The following is an 18044-nucleotide window of genomic DNA, read 5'->3' on the forward strand; positions in this document are numbered from 1 at the left end:
TAGTGTTAACATTTGTTTACTCTTCAGGTGCCTGCATCTCCTTGCAGTAGTGCCAGCAGTCTGACAATTGTGACAGCACTCAGCGACTCAACCAATAGGTGGGTTTCTCTGCATAACGGGAATGATAATGAATATTGAAAGGTGTTTATTTTGGTACTGTAAGGCAATTATCTGCTATTCCAAAGCAAGTATCGTTAAATTGTAATTGTAGCAAGACAACGGTGGCCTATTATTGTACCATAATACCAGCTTCACGTTCGTCATCTTCTGAATATCAATGAGTCCCTCAACGTATGCTTTTAGTGTAAAAACAAATTTTTCAATAAATATACTCGTGCAAATATAAATACGGGGGAACATTGGTATGTTCTTGTTTTGACAGAACTTCTGATGACATTAGTCAGAGTCCCAACCGTGCAGATAACAGTTTGTCACTTCCGGCTTCCAATAGCAGTCCAAGACCTTCTTCCGCTGTCCTGCCTGTAGTGGAGACCATCCAGGTATGTCTTGACACAACGTCTGCCAGCTACTCATCATCCTTGAGACTTGTCCAATGTTACCAATATTTTCTCTGTTGTGCTCTCTCCTTCACACTTGCTCTCTCTCCAGGCACTGGCATCCCCTAGCTCTCCTGTTGTGCTTGACAGCCCTCAGGTTGCTGATTCTCCACTCATGCCATCCCTTGCCTCCCCAACTAGGGCCCGTTCCCCTGATGTTATTTCCTCAGCCTCCACAGTCATGTCCCAGGACATTCCAGAGATTGCATCCCAGACCCTGCAGCTTCAGCGTGGTCTTGTGTCCACCTTGGACTCCTTACCTCTGTCTGCTCTCCAGACTGATAGTATGGCCTCTGCTGCTTCTGCCCTTCACTTGCTCACTTCACCACGCTCGGCCAACAGCAACAGGTAGCACAATGAAGTAAATTGTATGCAATTCCTGAAAAAAAATTTTTGTACAGAAGTCAATTTTATGCACTATAATGTGAAATACAATTCACAACATTGGAAAGAAGTAATTACAATTAAAGTTTAGTTATTTGTTTGACGCTGCAATGTTGAAGTCAAAACCAACATATGAAGTTGGAACCTTGGTTTACGGACAGTTGGAGTTACGCACAACATATTTGTAGAAAATGTTCTCTCTTTAAAAAGAACCCCGACTGTAATGACAAGTTTGCTCTCTATTATTTATTTGGTTGTTACGAACATAACTATTGAGATTAATTTTTCAAAAATCATTTCCAGTTTAATACATTTTGTAGAAACGTTATTTGGACTGACGCAGCCATTATTATTTATGTCGCAAACATTTAGTGCGTAGTGACGTAGAATGGCGGCTGACTCTCTGCCGAGCAATGTGAAACACCTATAAAGAAAGCAAGGTAAGCCTCGTAGCGTTCCTAAAGAAACAACATCCGGTCGTGAGAGTCACCCTCCCCCATGCCATGCTCTCGTCATTCACCAGAAGCATTCGAGAGTTTTGATCGTCGCTATGGAGACTTAATTTGCTTTCTCTACGGGCATTTCACATTGCTCGGCAGAGAGCCAGCCGCCATTCTACGTCACTACGCACTGAGTGCGTTGCAACGTAAATAACAACACGTCCAAATAAAGTCTCTACAAAAAGTATTCAACTGGAAATTATTTTTGAAAAATGAATCTCATAGTTATGTTGGTAACAACCAAATAAATAATATAGAGCAAACTTGTCAATACACTTGGGGTTCCTTTTAAGTAGTGCTGTCAAAGTTAAAGCGTTAACTGATAAATAAATCACAAAAAAATATCGCATTAATCGTGTATTAATCACACTATTAATTTCCGCCACATTAAATGTAGCACAGGTTGTGTTTGAGCAACATAACTACATGTATTTAATAAATGTTTCGGTATGACATTCAGAATATTTCTTCATATCGAACTACTGGGGTATTTTTTTTCCATTTTAGATTATGCAAGTAATTAACTGAAAAAGAGGAGGATGAGCGTGTGCAGTGGATCAAAAATGTTGAAAACATTCTCAATATTAAATGTTGAAAGAATTAACACATAGCAGGTGCTCTTCAAAATTGGCGGGCAAAAAATGTTGATTAAAAAAAAAAGGCTTTTTAATTAAGCGATTAATTGTGATTAATAAAAATTCTAAGATGTGATTAATCTGATTTAAAAATGTAATGGTTTGACAGCTCTACTTTTAAGACAACAAACGGTTAATGTCGGGGTAATCACATCATAATAGCTGTCGCTAGGCAAAAGTTTGCTTATGTACTGCATTCACCCAATCCTAAATGTAAGAAGTGTATGATTGAGCAAGGATGTAGGTTACACAGTAAATTCTGTAGAGTAAATTTGACTCCATTTAAATAGAGTGGGAGCAAATAGACTCAGTTTTAGAGTAATATTTACATTTGGGAGAGAGTAAAATAAAGAATTGGAGAAAAAAAAGTTATTCAAGGGTTGAGGAACGAACTCATCTTGGGAGACTGCCACACTACCACCTGAGCTATGCCCCTCCTACTATTTGTTTATTTGGTCCCACTCAATAGTCATATTTGCTCTACAGAATTTACTGTGTACATGTCCACGAATTGAACTTTTGCCAAACAAACAAAACATAAAAACAGTCAGAATGCATCCTTAGAAAAGGCAAACTGCTTAAAAGAAAGTGTGAGGAAGCGCTTCCAACTCATAAAACCCATGAAAACAGGATCTCAAAAAATTTGAATAATGTGAAGAAATCACCATGCATACTTCCCAGTCTTTTGCATGCAAAAAAAGGATGGATGGACGGATTATACTATCAAGAGGAAAATGAGGGCCCCCAGACCCAAAAACAAAGAAAGAGATGGAAGCAAGCATCATGAAAGCCTGGGCTTCCGGGACCCCCAGGCAATGCCGCGGCGCATCGTAGTAAACCAACTACTCAAGATTGCCATATGATTTTGAAAATATCATCTGTCCATCCATCCTTTTTTGCATGCAAAACACTGGGAAGTATGCATAGTAATTTCTTCACATTATTCAAATTTTTTGACATCCTGTTTTCGTGGGTTTTATGAGTTGGAAGCCCAAATAATGTAAAATAATATATTAAAAAAATATTTGAAATCACTTAAGTTATGGGTCCTGAATCTATAATCTATGAAAATTTGACTTTTTGAATGGAATTATAGAAAATATTCAACTTTTTAAGGATATTCAAATTTTTTGACAATCACCTGTACTTCGGTTTATTAACGTTTTGGGTCACGAACTGGGTCACAGAGCCAATGAAGTTTGTAATCCAAGGTTCCACTGTGTTCAACAAGAATCTCCTTCACCATGTGCATTTGAGCCACTGTGAACTCGATAGGGCCAACTCTAGTTGCCATTTTTAAATTAAGTACAGAAAACCAGTAGAGAATAGGCATATTTTTCAGATGATCACTAGTCTAAATAAAGGTTTACTTTAAATTTTGACATATATTCAGTCCATTATTTCACTCTTTTCCTGATTAATTAGTGCAACAACTGGGTTAACTCCCATTTCCTAGATTGTTGCGCCAATTAAACTAGGGTCTGCAAAAAAAAGTCACAAAGTGAGGTTTGGAAATTGAAAGAACTCAGGAAGTAAGTGCACTAGTATTTAGGTTGTGTGCCAAAGCATCTACATGATATTATAATTGAATATTATCATTGTTCATGAAATACTGATAGTTTTGATGGATGCTTGGAGTAAACAAAAATCTGAGGCAAATAACACACTTCTGTATATAAAAAAATCCAAAAGAAGAAATTATTGCCATTATAAATCACCAAGATAGAAATCCCCTAGATTTTATTTCAGCCATTGAATAACACTCCTGCAAAAAATAATGGTAGCTATACCACTCGAGTTTTCAGTGGCTCAATTGTAAGGGCAACTAATTGACTTAATGTTGCTTTTTATATTACTTAGACACATATTTTAAAAACTTAAACTATTTTTTTTTTTTTACAGCCTATTATCCCTTGAGCTTGGATGTGTGGATGGGCCTGTTGGAGGTTCTCCAGAGTTGGAGCCCAGACTTAGCCAAACGCCATCTCTCCTAGAGACTGCTTTATCACAGGATAACTCTGGGTTAGCAGGAGGGTCTGCAGAGAACGCCATTAGCCACACTTCCTGGCCAGCTGCTCCTGACATCACCAGAGAAACCAGGAATCGAGAGAACAGTCTTGGAGACTGGTAATAACAATCTCTGAGATACATTTTTTTTCTTCATTTCAATCATTTATTTAATTCATTTATAAAAGGAAAAAAAGTCAGTGTAATATAAAACAAATTATTTGATGTAGAATGAAAAGAAACAGAAATAAGTTTTACATAGCGTAATTTCCGGACTAGAAAGCGCACCTACAGTAATTCCTGGACTACAAGGCGCACCTGACTACAAGGCGCACCCGACTATAAGCCGCGCTAGCTAAATTTGGGAAATACTCGAGTTTGTTACACATATAAGCCGCAGGTGTTTTAATGTTACCGCACCGTGTTCCCGCTACTTTCTATTCCATAATGAGGGCGCAAATTGTCTCACTTTCGTTCTCTCTCCTACTTTATTTGTGCTCACTTTGTTTGTTTTGCTCTGCCTAACGCTCTTGCGCTTCCTTTATAGTGCGTCCCATTGTGATCTGATGGATAAGCCGCAATTTTGTATTAGCCGCAGAGTCGAATGCAAGTGAAAAAAGTAGTGGCTTGTAGTCCAGAAATTACTGTAATTAAAAGCAGCAACAGCTAAATTTAGACATAAAAACAACTTTGTACATACATTAGCCGCATCATATTATTAGCCGCAGCTCTCCACGTTATAACATGGGATATTTGCAAAGAAAAAGGTCACACAGATGTATTTTTTTTTTTTACGTTTATTTACCTTAAACACCGGTAGATGCTAAAGACATACAGAGGCAAGAGCACTTCCACAACGACTTGGTTTGGTACCCACGTTACAACTAGCTTGTTGTAGGCATAGCTTTGATTCGCTAATGCTAAGCTAGTTCGTCCTAAGGTCCGCCACCGTCCATGTTTGCAAAGTCCCTTTCGTTTGTGGCTTGTGAGGCCATCAATTACACATTAAAGCAGCCAATTATTCTTGTTGATACGGGCTACTCCCGGATTGCGCGATATACGTCGCTTGCACAATCACCACATAAAGGGAGACAGGAGATAATATTCAAACGTTCCACTCAATATTACAGATTACAATATGCAGTGACGCATTATGACCCGAATGGGAAATTTATGAATCGGCGTTCGATTACGACAGCCAATCCACTACTTAATTCGAGTCCCGACCGATTCATGCTCAGCCCTACATATAATACAGTATATTGCATCAACAACATGACTAAGATGTTTGTTATTACTGTCTGCTTTTTCCTACTGATTGTTAATCTCATTACTATCTTGGATTTACACCTGTGTGTCACAGCTCAAGAGACGATTCAAATGACAGAGTCCTGAGTTCATCCTATGCATGTCGGTCCTATTGCCTCTCACAGAATGACAGTCAGGATCCTGGTGCTGAGAAGAGGTAACACATGCACCTGTTGATTCAGACATACAGGGACATTTTTCTTTTCTTCACACTCTGTTTCGTTGTTTTTGATTTAGTGACCCTGAGGATGAGGTTGCTGGTTCAGCGTCATCTGCAAATTGTGCCACCCGTTCCTCTCACAGGATATCAGTTAAAGACTGGAAGACCTCCCCCAGAGGCTCACCAAAGCTTAAGAGAAAGGCCAAAAAAGATGAGAGGTGTGTTGATGTTTGTCAATGTGGAACTTGAGAAATTGTTACCTAATTAGCAAACTATATGAACCTGTTTCTTTCCCTTTTCTCATTAGTGAATCACCACAGTTGAGACACTTGGACTCTGGTCAGGTAAAGTACTCCAAAAAGTTAAAATGAATGAATGACAGAAGTCTGCATGTAAACCCGGCCAGTGTTTCTAAATGTGCGCTAAATTTGTGATTTTAACAAAGCCAGGACAAGCCATAAACCTTGGCATCCTCTTGTTTTTAAGTAATAATTGTATCCATTTCCTTTGTTTTGGCCATGCCCTCTGCAGATGAATACAGATGTGCAGCAAGAGTTGTTAATGTTTCTCCGAGGTCAACAGAGAGAGTTAAATGAATTACGTGGGCAAATTGAAGCCATGCAGAGCTCCATATTGGCCCAAGTAGAACGTGTGCTGACCAGCCATCAGGAACAAGAACGTATCCTTCAGATCTAGTGAGACGGGAGCATATCGGTTGACTTTGTCTTGTAATGTATCTAAAGAGCAAAGAGCTATCCCACATCTCACCCAATTGCTGGATTGACGCAGGTGCGTTTGCACTGGGGGGAAATGACCATGGGGGAATTTCTAAACCAGCAGAAAGTTGAACCTGGTACATGTTATACTGGGAGACATTTGTTTATCATAATTTGTCTAAAGTTTAAGTTGTTTCTCTGTAAATTTTCATCGTAATGATCTATGTTGTCAACCAATTACTACCATCCAATCTGACATAGTGCCTAATCTAGTCTCAATCATATACTCTATTTTCTTGTGAACTTTAACTCTCGATGACCTCAGAGTGCAAACTAGAGCGGGTTCTGGCCGAGACTCGGAATCATCAGTATCATCAGGAACAACTCAGCCAGCAGCTGAGCCACACACTCTGCAATTCCCTAACAAACAGGATGGACAAAGTGCTTCGAGAGGAAATGAAGAAAAATGTTCCGCCAAGTAAAGAGAAACAAACAACTGATGGGCATTTTTTTTTTTTAACTGTAACCTTAGACAATGAGTTCTGAGAAATGGTTGAGCAAAGGGCTGCATGATGTTGGAAAAACGTGCTGTAATTGTTTAATATAGCAATAGCGATGTTATTGCGATATTCTGTACCTAAAGAAATAACACTTATATTATCTAATGATTTTTTTTTTTCATGCGGCAAAATAAGCAAGCTCAATGTTTTCTTAGTTAATTGTATTTACCCTAGATAATGATCAACTATTGGATGGCGATGCTTATTCAAGTTTGCGTCTAACTGGTTAAATTCAGATTAAAGCATATCATTCCATATGAAACTTATTGCATGTCCTTGCGATTTGCATATTGCATGGGCCAATATCGCAATAACAATGTTTTTTCGGTATTGTTCAGCCCTATCAGCAACCATTTTATTTACCTGGTGAAGATGTAATTTTCATATCATTAGCTTTTTTATTTCACTTAAATTTAATTCAAGTCTTTTCTTATAGCACCTACAGCAAGGGTAGCAAAGTACGGTCCTCGAGCGTCACTATCCAGCCTGTTTTCCATGTCTCCCTCCTTCATCACAGCTGAATCTAATGATCAGCTCATCAGCAAGCTTTGCAGAAGCCTGATAACGATCCTGATCATGAATCAGGTGTGTTAGTGGAGAGAAACATGGAAGACAGGCTGGGAAGGTGGCGCTCGAAGACCGAACTTGGCCACCCCTGGTCTACAGTTATCAGTGATTATTAGTCTTGTTATTTATTTTTCTCCCCGACTTAAATCCATCCCATCAATAAAATCTGTCATTTCAATGCAATACTTGGCATGAAAACCGTAGGACAAAACTATGCTTAGCTTCGATAGCTTGCCTGCATAACAAAGTGATTGAAGACCACGGCGTTTTTGTTTTCTTCTTCATGTTTAGCCATTTTGAAGAGTCTGGAGCCTGTGACATCTCAGATGAGCAGCGCTATTGCTTCTAAACTGACCATTGTTGAGGTTGCCCTGAAGGACAATGTCAGCAAGGTCGTCAAATCCAAGGTAGGTGTTTGACCTTTACTACCAACCCTTTTATGACTTATTCTGGTCTGCGTGGTCTGAGATTTGTACGGCCAAGTAAATTTTCCATTTAGATCTTTGCTCACATTAGCTTTTCCTTGTTTCTAGAACACAACAGATGCAATTGGCCGAGCCGCAGCAGAGGCAATGCAAGGTCCTATCCAGGCTGCCTACAAAGAGGCCTTCCAGAGCATTGTACTGCCTGTTTTCGAAAGAGGCTGCCAGTCCATGTTTCAGCAAATTAATGAAAGTTTCAAGCAAGGAACACAAGAATGTAAGTCCATTGTGATTTGTCTGGAAATCTCCTTGTACAGTTAGCAGTGTGATGATGTTAAACCGTTAAACTGCGTATGTTCAGATAATTTAAAATTAATGAATAAGGCCTTGGAATGGCCCAGGCAGTACAAAATGCTTTGTTGTTGTCAAATGATTTTGTGCTTTGTTTGACATTCAAATTTGGCCACTGCTCACCTTCAGACACTGGCCATGTAGGCCATTGTCAATTGTGGCGAACAGAGCTGTCTTGTATTTGTGTTTCTTTCCCTCCCTCTGCTGGCAGTTTACCGTAATAATTTTCTTGTTTAATTCCAACCTCTCTTCTGATTAGTGGTGCAACAACATCATAGTTTGGATCGGATCACTGATTTGAGTCACGGATCGGATCCTTTTTCGGATCAGCAAACAAACAACAAGAAATATAACTTTGTCTTTATTTATTTTAGAAAACACTTATGGCCAAAAAGTTAGTGATATAATGAAAGCAAGATTTAATCACGACACCTCAGATTTATAGTGCACGCAAGTTTTTATTTTTTATTTTTTAATAAGTATAAGGAAAATACGATTATACGCTCATTTAACTTTATTTCAGCTTCTGACTTTAAATTTTTTTAAATTATTAATTTTATTTTAAAGAAGACACACACTGAGTATAGAATAGTCATCAAACATTTTCGGCGGCCGAAAATGGCCAGAAAGTGTTCGGGATGGGTGCGGTTGTGATTGGTGCTATTAAGAAAAAAACTAAGTCCAGATCATTATCACGACTTTAAATGGTTTGAAATTACCAGTTTTAAAGCATCTGTACATTTTGTGAGCTAGGAAGTAAATTTTTAAATCAAAATGAAAAGAGAAATGCATTAAAATATTTTTTACTCAACAGTACAATCAATGTAAAACAATACAAAACACAGTGAACTACTAAGAATTGAGCACTTATGATTAATGAATATGCCTTAAAATGTAAACATATTTTAGGTTATGATACTACATAAGGCGTTAACCTTGTTACCACTTAACAATGTGCATCATCAAAAGATGAGACAATTGATTGCTGCTTTGGTCCATTGACTGTGCGATTAGTTAGTAGCAGCTAAACTAAACTGCTAATCCTATGTGGGCATGCCGTGCAAATGACGCTTGCATTTTTGTGCTTTTGACATCTTCATCACTTGGGTGGTACTTGTTCAACTGATTATATTGTTATGCTGCCCAGTGCCTATTTTTGGGGACATATTTTGCATATCGCTGTGGAGTTACCGCCACACAATATACATTTCATTTTAGCTTGATCTTTGAAAGATAACACCGTCATTGCTGCACAGCAGTTGCGTGTACAGCTACACGCTCTGTCATTGTTTACATTTGACTACTCTATTACTTTCTGTTTACTTCTTCAACTTGTAAGCCAAAGTAGGGAAGAAAAAGCTGGACATATGCTTACAGCTGGTCACTGTGTTGTCACGATTCTGTACCACTGCAGTAGTTGGCCAAAGGAGAGACGTCATTGCTCTGTGCCTTTCTAGGCATGACTGATCAAACAAAGAATAACCAAACTTTGACATTATTATAACGGTTGCATCAAGTGTAAATCAATTAGTTGTTATTCATCACGAAAAATATTTTTTGCATATTATTAATCATGTCAAAATATGATCACACTGCACTACACTAGCACAGGAAGTTGCTTGACAAGAGTCGCATGCATGATGCTGGTGTGGAGCAAGAAGGGCTTCTTTGACTAATATATTTTATGGCTCGTTAGAAATGAGATCAGAGAGGTAGAAGTGCAAAATAACATTCATATAGCCTAAATTAATCAAATTAATTTGAGTAATTTCTCTAAGACTCTTAACAGAACCGTTAAGGGTGGATCTTAGCGATACTCCGGTCTTTAATAATCCAGCCTCAGGCCCAATTTAGTGGATACTGGACAGGTTTTTCAATGATTTTGCCAGTGCACTGCAGTCTTGAGATGGTGTCCAGCAGTTCGGTGCTTTTTCACACCAGCAACTACCTGCACTTTAGAACTTAACCGAAGTTGCTATACTGTGTTTAGAGGGAAAAGTACATTTTGTTGGTCATAAATGGGGAGTTTTAAAACTTTAATAGATAACCCTTAACAAAATTGACAGTTTACAATCTAGCACGTAAACCTGACTGGAACTTTGTGTGTAACATCATTCCTACTCTGTTTGAGCCAAGGACCGGTTTGTTGACATGGATTTTATTTTTAAGTTTTAGTGGTTGGTTATTTATTTTCCTATTAAATCAAGAAGCATCTTTATTTGTCCCGTATGGTGAAATTCAGTTTTATGCATTATATTGACCGTGGTTCAGACTCACACAAAGCACAGAAACAAATCATGTGAAGGTGCTCTGCATATGAGTGAGTACCCCAGCATTTTGGGGCTTGATATGTTTCGCAGGCAGGCGGATCTTGGCAGTGCTGGAAACTATTTGATGCTCGTATCGCCTAATCCCGATTTTTGGTCGCAGGTTCAGGTGTATGGCCAAGTCCATTTCTGACACATCAACCACTGCAGCAGTCTTGTTGCTTAAGAAAAAGAAAAGTTGTCTGTGTCCATCAATAGTGGGTGGAATTTGAGTATTATCCAAGGAAGGACTGAGAACTTTCTTCCGTTCTTTAAATAAGTTTTAAAATGTATTATACAAGTAGACTAATCCAGATACAAAAATAACTTTTAAAATATATTCAACCCACGAGAACCAGATTTTCAACCAATTAAGGGTGTTGTAGTGAATACCTGCAAAAGCATAAAGGGAGAGAAAAGCTGTATTTAAGTTTCCACGGAGGTAAAGTTTAGTTATTTTGACCAAGTTTTAATAAATGTGGTGTGTTAGATTGTCTTATAAGTTTTGCCTCTGCTGTGCCTAAAGGCATGAATTTATTAGACTCTTTGCAGAGATAGACTAAATACTTCTCCAATTACCAATTGGGAATTGTCTTAGGCTGCAGCTCAATTCCGATTTTTTTTTTCACAAGTATCAGATTTTTTTTTCATGCAGTGTGATCTTTTCACACCCGACCTGGGCCTCTTTCGTATGTGGATATAAATCGGATATGTATGCGATGCGTCTGCACTGTGAACGCTCATCCGCAGAGAGTGCTTGGAAGGGAGACTACTGACACGTCTGTGAATATATGCAAAGCTGTTTTGAGTAACAGTGTTAATTTTTTATTTGTCTTTAATTTAATCACACTATAAACATGAAGCATAAATTTGACATGTGTGGCCATAGTAGAAATTCAGCCCTACAGACAGTTCATCACGAACGGCGATGACGCGATGTCATCTTCGGTAGACTTCTCAATGAAATGAGGAGGTTGAGCTGAATTTGCATAATGTATGCAGACAAGACACAGGAATTGAACTCCTAACATGTCCGCGAAACCAGTCCACCAATCTGTAGCGTCCGTTGGCACAGCAAAATTTGCATATGACACTGATAAAAGTCGCTTGGCCGGCGGTAAAACGTTGCGAATCGGGTTACTTCCATGAACACTGCAATGAGACGTTGTTTTGGGTGTACGTCACTTGCGCATGCGAGTCGTATCACGGGCGCGTTGCGTTCACATTAGATGTCGCATTTGTTTTTGTAACGTGAACAGTAGATAAAAAGATCAAATTTAACAAAAAAACAGAATTGGGCATCACACCCTGCAGTGTGAATGTAGCCTTAAAGTTAAAGTACCACTGACTATCACACCCACCTAAGTGGGGCAAAATTCGTTCTCTGCATTTGACCCATCCCCTGGGTGAGCAGCAGCAGGAGCCACTCTTGGGAATCATTTAGTGATCTAGTCTGCTTGTAGGCATAACAGGCTCATACTAGCAGTAACTCTCTTTTTTTGCTGTTACTTGTATAAATGCTTAGATCAATTAGGAATTTATGTAGGCAACTGCACTTGTCTTGTTTATTTGCTTGTGTGAAGATGATGTTGGAGTTGTTGATCTTTCTCTGTAGACATACAGCAGCTTGAGGTCCATGCAAAAAGCAGAAAGCAGAGAGAGCAGGAAACACGAGACCCCATGATTGACCAACTGCAACATATGGTGGACGGCTTCCAAAACTCCACCGATCAACTGGCCAATAGCATCACAGCGAACATCCGGGCTGAGATCCAACATCAGATCCAGATGATGGTGGGAAAGTAAGTGTCCAAGTCATCCATCATCAGTCAGTGTGAGCCTCTTTGGCAAGATGGGATGCTGCAACCTGAAAAGTGCTAAAATCCATCTTTGTAAATTTCATAATTGTGTTGCCCATGCAAAGTTGCAATCACTGTAATTCTGTTGACATTATTTACTTGCTATATTTTTCTGATGCAGTCATGTCGTACACAAAATTAGAACACAGCAACCTATTTGTTACATAGATCTGTTGGTTGTGTTAATCGTAGTTATTTTATTGAAAACATTTACTCTTGTTTTCTCTTTTTGCTTTTTTTTTTTAAAATGATTTCTCACCACTAATAATACAGAACAACTTAGAATCTTGTTGGCAAGGGAAATTAAACTAGATTTATAGCATTAGTTTTTCCCAAATAAACCAAACTAAAAGTTATCCACCTGCTGTAATAAAGTGTATGCTCTGATTTGGATCCTACCCCTCAACTGTTTTTTTGTTGTTCAGTTTGCAGGAATCAATTCTTAGTCATGTACAGCGTATTGTCAAAGGGGAGGTGAGTATGGCAATGAAGGAACAGCAGGCAGTGGTCACCTCCAGCATTATGCAGGCAATGAGGTCTGCAGCAGGGACCCCCGTCCCTACAGCACATCTAGACTACCAGACACAGCAAGCTAACATCCTGCAGCTTCTTCAGCAGGGACAACTCAACCAGGCATTCCAGCAGGTAGCACACAACATATTCACATTGATAGTCACAAAAACATGTAATTAATTTTGCCTTAACTCCTACAAGCAAGTGTGTGTTGTCATTTGTAAGCTTTTAGTCTATCAATTTTTATCTCTTAAGTGAACAGGACAATTAAAATAATGTATTTTTTAGTGCTTTCAAAGTTAAAGCATTAACTGATTAATCACAAAAAAATATTGCATTAATCATGAATTAAAGCAGATTAATCGCACTATTAATTTTGACCATAGATTATCCTTTAGCGTGACATCGGATGGCTACGTTGCGGCCGTGGCTCATGGTGTAGAGACGGTCGATGGCCGCTCTCCCCATGACAAGACACTTCACACACATTGCCTGCAGTGCTACTCACACTGGTGTATGGACGGTGCGAATGTTTGGTGGTGGTTGGAGGGGACGTAGGCGCACACTGGCAGCCAGGCTTCCGCCAGCCTACCCCAGGGCAGCTGTGGCTACTTAAGTATCTTACCGCCACCACAGTGTGAATGTATAAGTGCATGAATAATGTATCCATTCCACTGTAAAGCGTCTTTGAGTGTCTAGGAAAGCGCTATATAAATCCGATGCATTATTATTATATCACATTTAAAGTAGCACAGGTTGTTTGAGCAATATACATAATTACATGCATTAAAGCAAATCATTTAATAAATGTTTGTGCATGACATTTAGAATATTTGTTCATGTCAAAATATTAGGGTCATTTTTTTCCCATTTTAAATTATGCAAGTAATTCATTGATTAAAAAAAGAGGAGGATGAGCGTGTGCAGTGGATCAAAACATGTTGAAGACGTCCTCATAACATTACATGTCAAAAGAATTAACACGTAACCGGTGCTCTTCAAATTTGGCGGGAAAAAAAAGTGATTAATCAAGATTCTAAGATGTTTAATCTGATTTTAAAAAAATTCATTGTTTGACAGCTCTAGCAAGATTAAATGGAAGTGCTTAGGTATTATTGTTTATCTTGTACAGTATTTACAGTTGAAATAAAAAGTATGAGAAGTCTCATCAATTGGTCACAAAATATGATCTAGTCCTTGAGGGCACCTATCTAGCATGTTTTGGATGTCTCCCTCTTCCAACGCACCAGGTTCATATTATCATCTCATCAGCAACGCATCAGCAGCTTGATAATGAATGATCCTGATCTTTCAATCAGGTGTGTTGGAGGAGGGAAACTTTCAAAACATACCGGTACATACCCTTGAGAACCGGAGTTGGTGACCCCTGTTCTAGTGTTATATACAGTAATTTTATGACTATAAGCCGCTACTTTTTTCACTTGCATTCGAACCTGCGCCTAATACAAAAGTGCTGCTTATCTATCCATCAGATCACAAGGGCCGCACTATAAAGGAAACGCAAGAGCATCAGGCAGAGCAAAACAAAGCAAGTGAGCCCAAATACAGTAGGAGAGACAGAACGAGAGTGAGACAATTTGCAGCCTCATTATGGAAAAGAAAGTTGCGGGAACCCGGTGTGGTAACATGAAAACACCTGCGGCTTACAGTCGGGTGCGGCTTATATGTGTAACAAACTCGAGTATTCCCCAAATTTAGCTAGTCAGGTGTGCCTTATAGTCCAGAAATTGCTTTAATATGATTGATTTGTATATGATGCAAACGGCTTAGCAAAGCTTGAGCATCCTAGGACAGGAGTCACCACGGGCACCAGGCCTGTTGGGAAAAATAACTCGCCACTGATGAGACATTAATTTCTAGGAATGTTGAAGAACAATCATTTTGAAAATGTAAACATTTGAAAAGGGCAATATAAATAGTGTCCATAACATGCTGGATAGGTGCCCTTGAGGACTGGAGTTAATAAACCCTGAATTCTAATCCTTACGTAAATCACAAAATAGTTTCCTTTAATTGACAAATCTCAAGAATAGTAATGGGCAGGTAAAGCTTTTCAGCCCATTCTTCAGTAAAAAGTGCACTTCTCGTGGCCAAATTGAAACCCTGAGTACTGCCATCTGGTGTTCAAATGGACATTTTGAATTATAGTCTATTCTATTGTTATTTAGCATTTGCTGTATTTCATAGTCTCATTTCTTGATTGTTTAAAAGTAAGAAAAGTTTGTTGTGTTGTAATTTAGATGATCAGACCACATTTTATAACCAATGTGTTATGGGTTCACTTATTTTTTGGGGACCTGTCCATGCCATACTCTATGTATGGCATGGACAGGTCTGGGATTGAGGGCATCAAAGAATACTTGAAATTGTTTTCATCTGAATAATATAACCTTCTTACTCCCACCCAGGCTTTGTCAGCAACAGACCTGAACTTGGTCTTGTACGTGTGCGAGACCATCGACTCCCAGCAGGTGTTTGGACAACAGCCGTGCCCTCTCAGCCAGCCTGTGCTGTTGTCACTCATACAACAGCTCTCATCCAACCTCAACACTCACTCTGAGCTCAAAATCAGGTAGGGCACAGAGACAGTAGCCTGGTTTACATGGAGCCATGTATTCCGATTAGAATAATGAATCCGAATGGCCAAACGGAATGAAAACCTCAATTGTAATGAAAAGGCTGAATCCAAATGGAATTTCAGTCGTAATCACAAAGGGGGGGGGTATTCATTTCATCAATCCGAACGAGCGTCATGTACAGGGCTTAAAGTACTCCGGCACGGTGCCGGATTTCCGGCGTAAGAGCCACCAGCGCAATGACAAATCCAGCGAAGTAAACAGTTTACATGTGGGGAATATTTGACACGTCTGGCAAAACGCCGCCAATGTGGAGAGAAGGCCAACTTCAAAATAAACCTTTCCATACCAAGTAATATGTGGAGCGCAATGCCAAGAAACGCTTTTATTTTAAAGTTTTTCCCAGGAGCGTTTTGCCAGTCGCGGCACATGACTTGACTCGTCCTTCGGAACTTTCCCGTTGCCTGCCGTTCTTATTGCCGGCATAAACAATTGCAACCGAAGTCAACAAAACAACTTCATACAGAAATCACGTTCGATCGCCAATTAAGGGCAATAAAGGAAGAATTAATTACGCTGACATTGTATTGCATGGTGCCTGTTGCCCGTGTTTTGGGCGTCTACAGTGTTAGCGTGCTAACGGTACTAGCGGCTGTAGCTATCGGACTACTTTTCAAAGGCAGTCTAATCGACGGGATGATTTGACGGTCGGCAAAATCATAACTGTGGTTCTGACGTCAATTTGTCTCACAGACCAAAAACCGCTCAACTCGAAATTTCATTTCATACAAAGTGCTGTACATGGAGTAAAAATCAGTCATGGAATAAAGACGGGTAAAACAAAAATAACACCAAATAAATTAATAAATATCTTAAGTGGGTAAATGAATAAGTCAATAAAATAACACAAGTAGGTAAGTAAATAAAATGTATAAATTAATAACAAAATACACCAGGTACTGTAAAACATTGAAACAATGATGAGTCTCATGCCGAGTCAAACGCCAAAGAAAAAAGATGTGTTCTAAGAGTGGGTAGAAAGGGAGGTTGCCTAATATTTAACGGAAGGTCATTCCAAAATCCATCCAGGAGATATTTGTCAAAAATCTCCTGAACTTTCTACACAGGAAAATAATGTGCTGTTAAGCACAATTTAAATTTAAGTTGATTATCTAGAAATGAAAGTTGGTTGATCATTAGTAAGTGGAAATATATTATTAATCTTTTCTTTACTCATAATTTTTCTTTCACCATGCAAAAATATTATTTTTATCCAAATACCTGATTGTTCAATAGAATTTTCCATAGGATATTTGAATACCAAAGTATTCGATAGCTGCAGCACTAGAGGGGACTGCAACCCGCAGTGCTATACTGCACTTATACATAATATAAATGGATAAGGAAAGAGATAACCTGACGCTTGGGGAGGACAGGCCATCTGGAATTTCATGAGTTTCCCATGTTGGGTTGTTTTATACAAAATGACCCCATTTTTTGTACCCAAGTAAAGGATCTGACCAATATTTATGAGTTATTTTACACTAAAAGACCCAAAGTTGAGTCAAATCAACCCAAGTAGAGGATCAGTCCATTTTTGACCCATAGTTGGGTTATTTAAAAAAAATAATAATAATTTGACCCCACACCTAATCAAAAATAACCCAACTAGCCATTTTTGACCCAACTGGTTTTTGAGTGTTGGAAGGCGGTGCACATCACTCTCGAACAGAGGTGGGCAATCTGTGCTTGATGGCCGGAGTCCTGCAGGTTTTGGAGGTTTCTCACTTCCAACACAAGCTGATTCCAATCAACAGGATCGTTATCAGGCTTATGCAGAGCTTGCTGATGCCCTCGATGCCCACCTCTGCTCTAGATTCAGTAATAATTGGGTTACTTTTGACCCAACTGTTTTGTTGTGCATTTTAGTTAGTGGCTGACTACTGGTCAAATTCAGACAAAAGCATAAAATTCCATATGAAACTTATTGCATGTCCTTGCGATATACATATTGCATGGTTCAATATCGCGATATTGATATATTTTTTTAATATATTGTGGGCTGGCTCCTGGGGTGGGAATTTTTCACTTGAAAAGCTGTCGGTTTTAAAATGTACTTCAATTGTTTGATTTCTTAAATGTATTATTATTTTTTTAATGATATATAAGTATAAATGTAATATCAAATCACCTTTCTTTCAATAAAATGTTAATGTAATGAGAACACGAGCATCGTAGGGGTACTCGGCTTTGAAAAGGTTGGAATCAACTGCACAAGGTGATACAGCAGAATCTGAATTGGGCTCAACGTCTCTGCCTCCCACTGAGGTGTTAAACTGCTCTCAACCTTGCGTTTTTTGGTGCTTTGCTCCATGCCAGGCTGAGATTTGGACATCATTGTGTGAATAAAAAATATTTAGCCCTTGTAGCTTTGGATTGGGCTTGTTCAGTGTTGCATGTCCACTATATATTTTCTTTATTTCCTTATGCTGGCTGTCTTTCCTCTAGGTAGTTAATGTCTCTTCTGAGAGCGTCTACCTAACTATCTTTATGTCCCCTTCGCCTCTGAATGTGTGCATCCTTTCTACCCTTCTGCCGTTCT

At 38.9% G+C, this 18044-nt stretch overlaps 1 protein-coding gene across 2 annotated transcripts in view; it reads left to right on the forward strand.

Annotated features, from left to right (window-relative positions):
- Window positions 1-18044, forward strand: part of edc4 (enhancer of mRNA decapping 4) — a 38006-nt gene that overhangs the window by 17165 nt on the left and 2797 nt on the right. Inside the window, exons 16-29 of one of the 2 annotated variants that reach the window (XM_086073869.1) lie at window positions 28-98; window positions 383-500; window positions 610-905; window positions 3979-4203; window positions 5447-5548; window positions 5629-5769; window positions 5859-5895; window positions 6083-6230; window positions 6593-6745; window positions 7686-7801; window positions 7928-8093; window positions 12089-12275; window positions 12758-12977; window positions 15275-15438. In XM_086073869.1, the coding sequence (XP_085929995.1) occupies window positions 28-98; window positions 383-500; window positions 610-905; window positions 3979-4203; window positions 5447-5548; window positions 5629-5769; window positions 5859-5895; window positions 6083-6230; window positions 6593-6745; window positions 7686-7801; window positions 7928-8093; window positions 12089-12275; window positions 12758-12977; window positions 15275-15438 (2144 nt within the window). The remainder of the gene's footprint in view (window positions 1-27; window positions 99-382; window positions 501-609; window positions 906-3978; window positions 4204-5446; window positions 5549-5628; window positions 5770-5858; window positions 5896-6082; window positions 6231-6592; window positions 6746-7685; window positions 7802-7927; window positions 8094-12088; window positions 12276-12757; window positions 12978-15274; window positions 15439-18044) is intronic. The other variant, XM_086073870.1, reaches the window with a different exon arrangement.

This window comes from Leptonotus elevatus, chromosome 4 (genome assembly GCF_054856555.1).
Source record: "Leptonotus elevatus isolate MCC_2025b chromosome 4, RoL_Lele_1.0, whole genome shotgun sequence".
Classification (NCBI taxonomy): domain Eukaryota; kingdom Metazoa; phylum Chordata; class Actinopteri; order Syngnathiformes; family Syngnathidae; genus Leptonotus; species Leptonotus elevatus.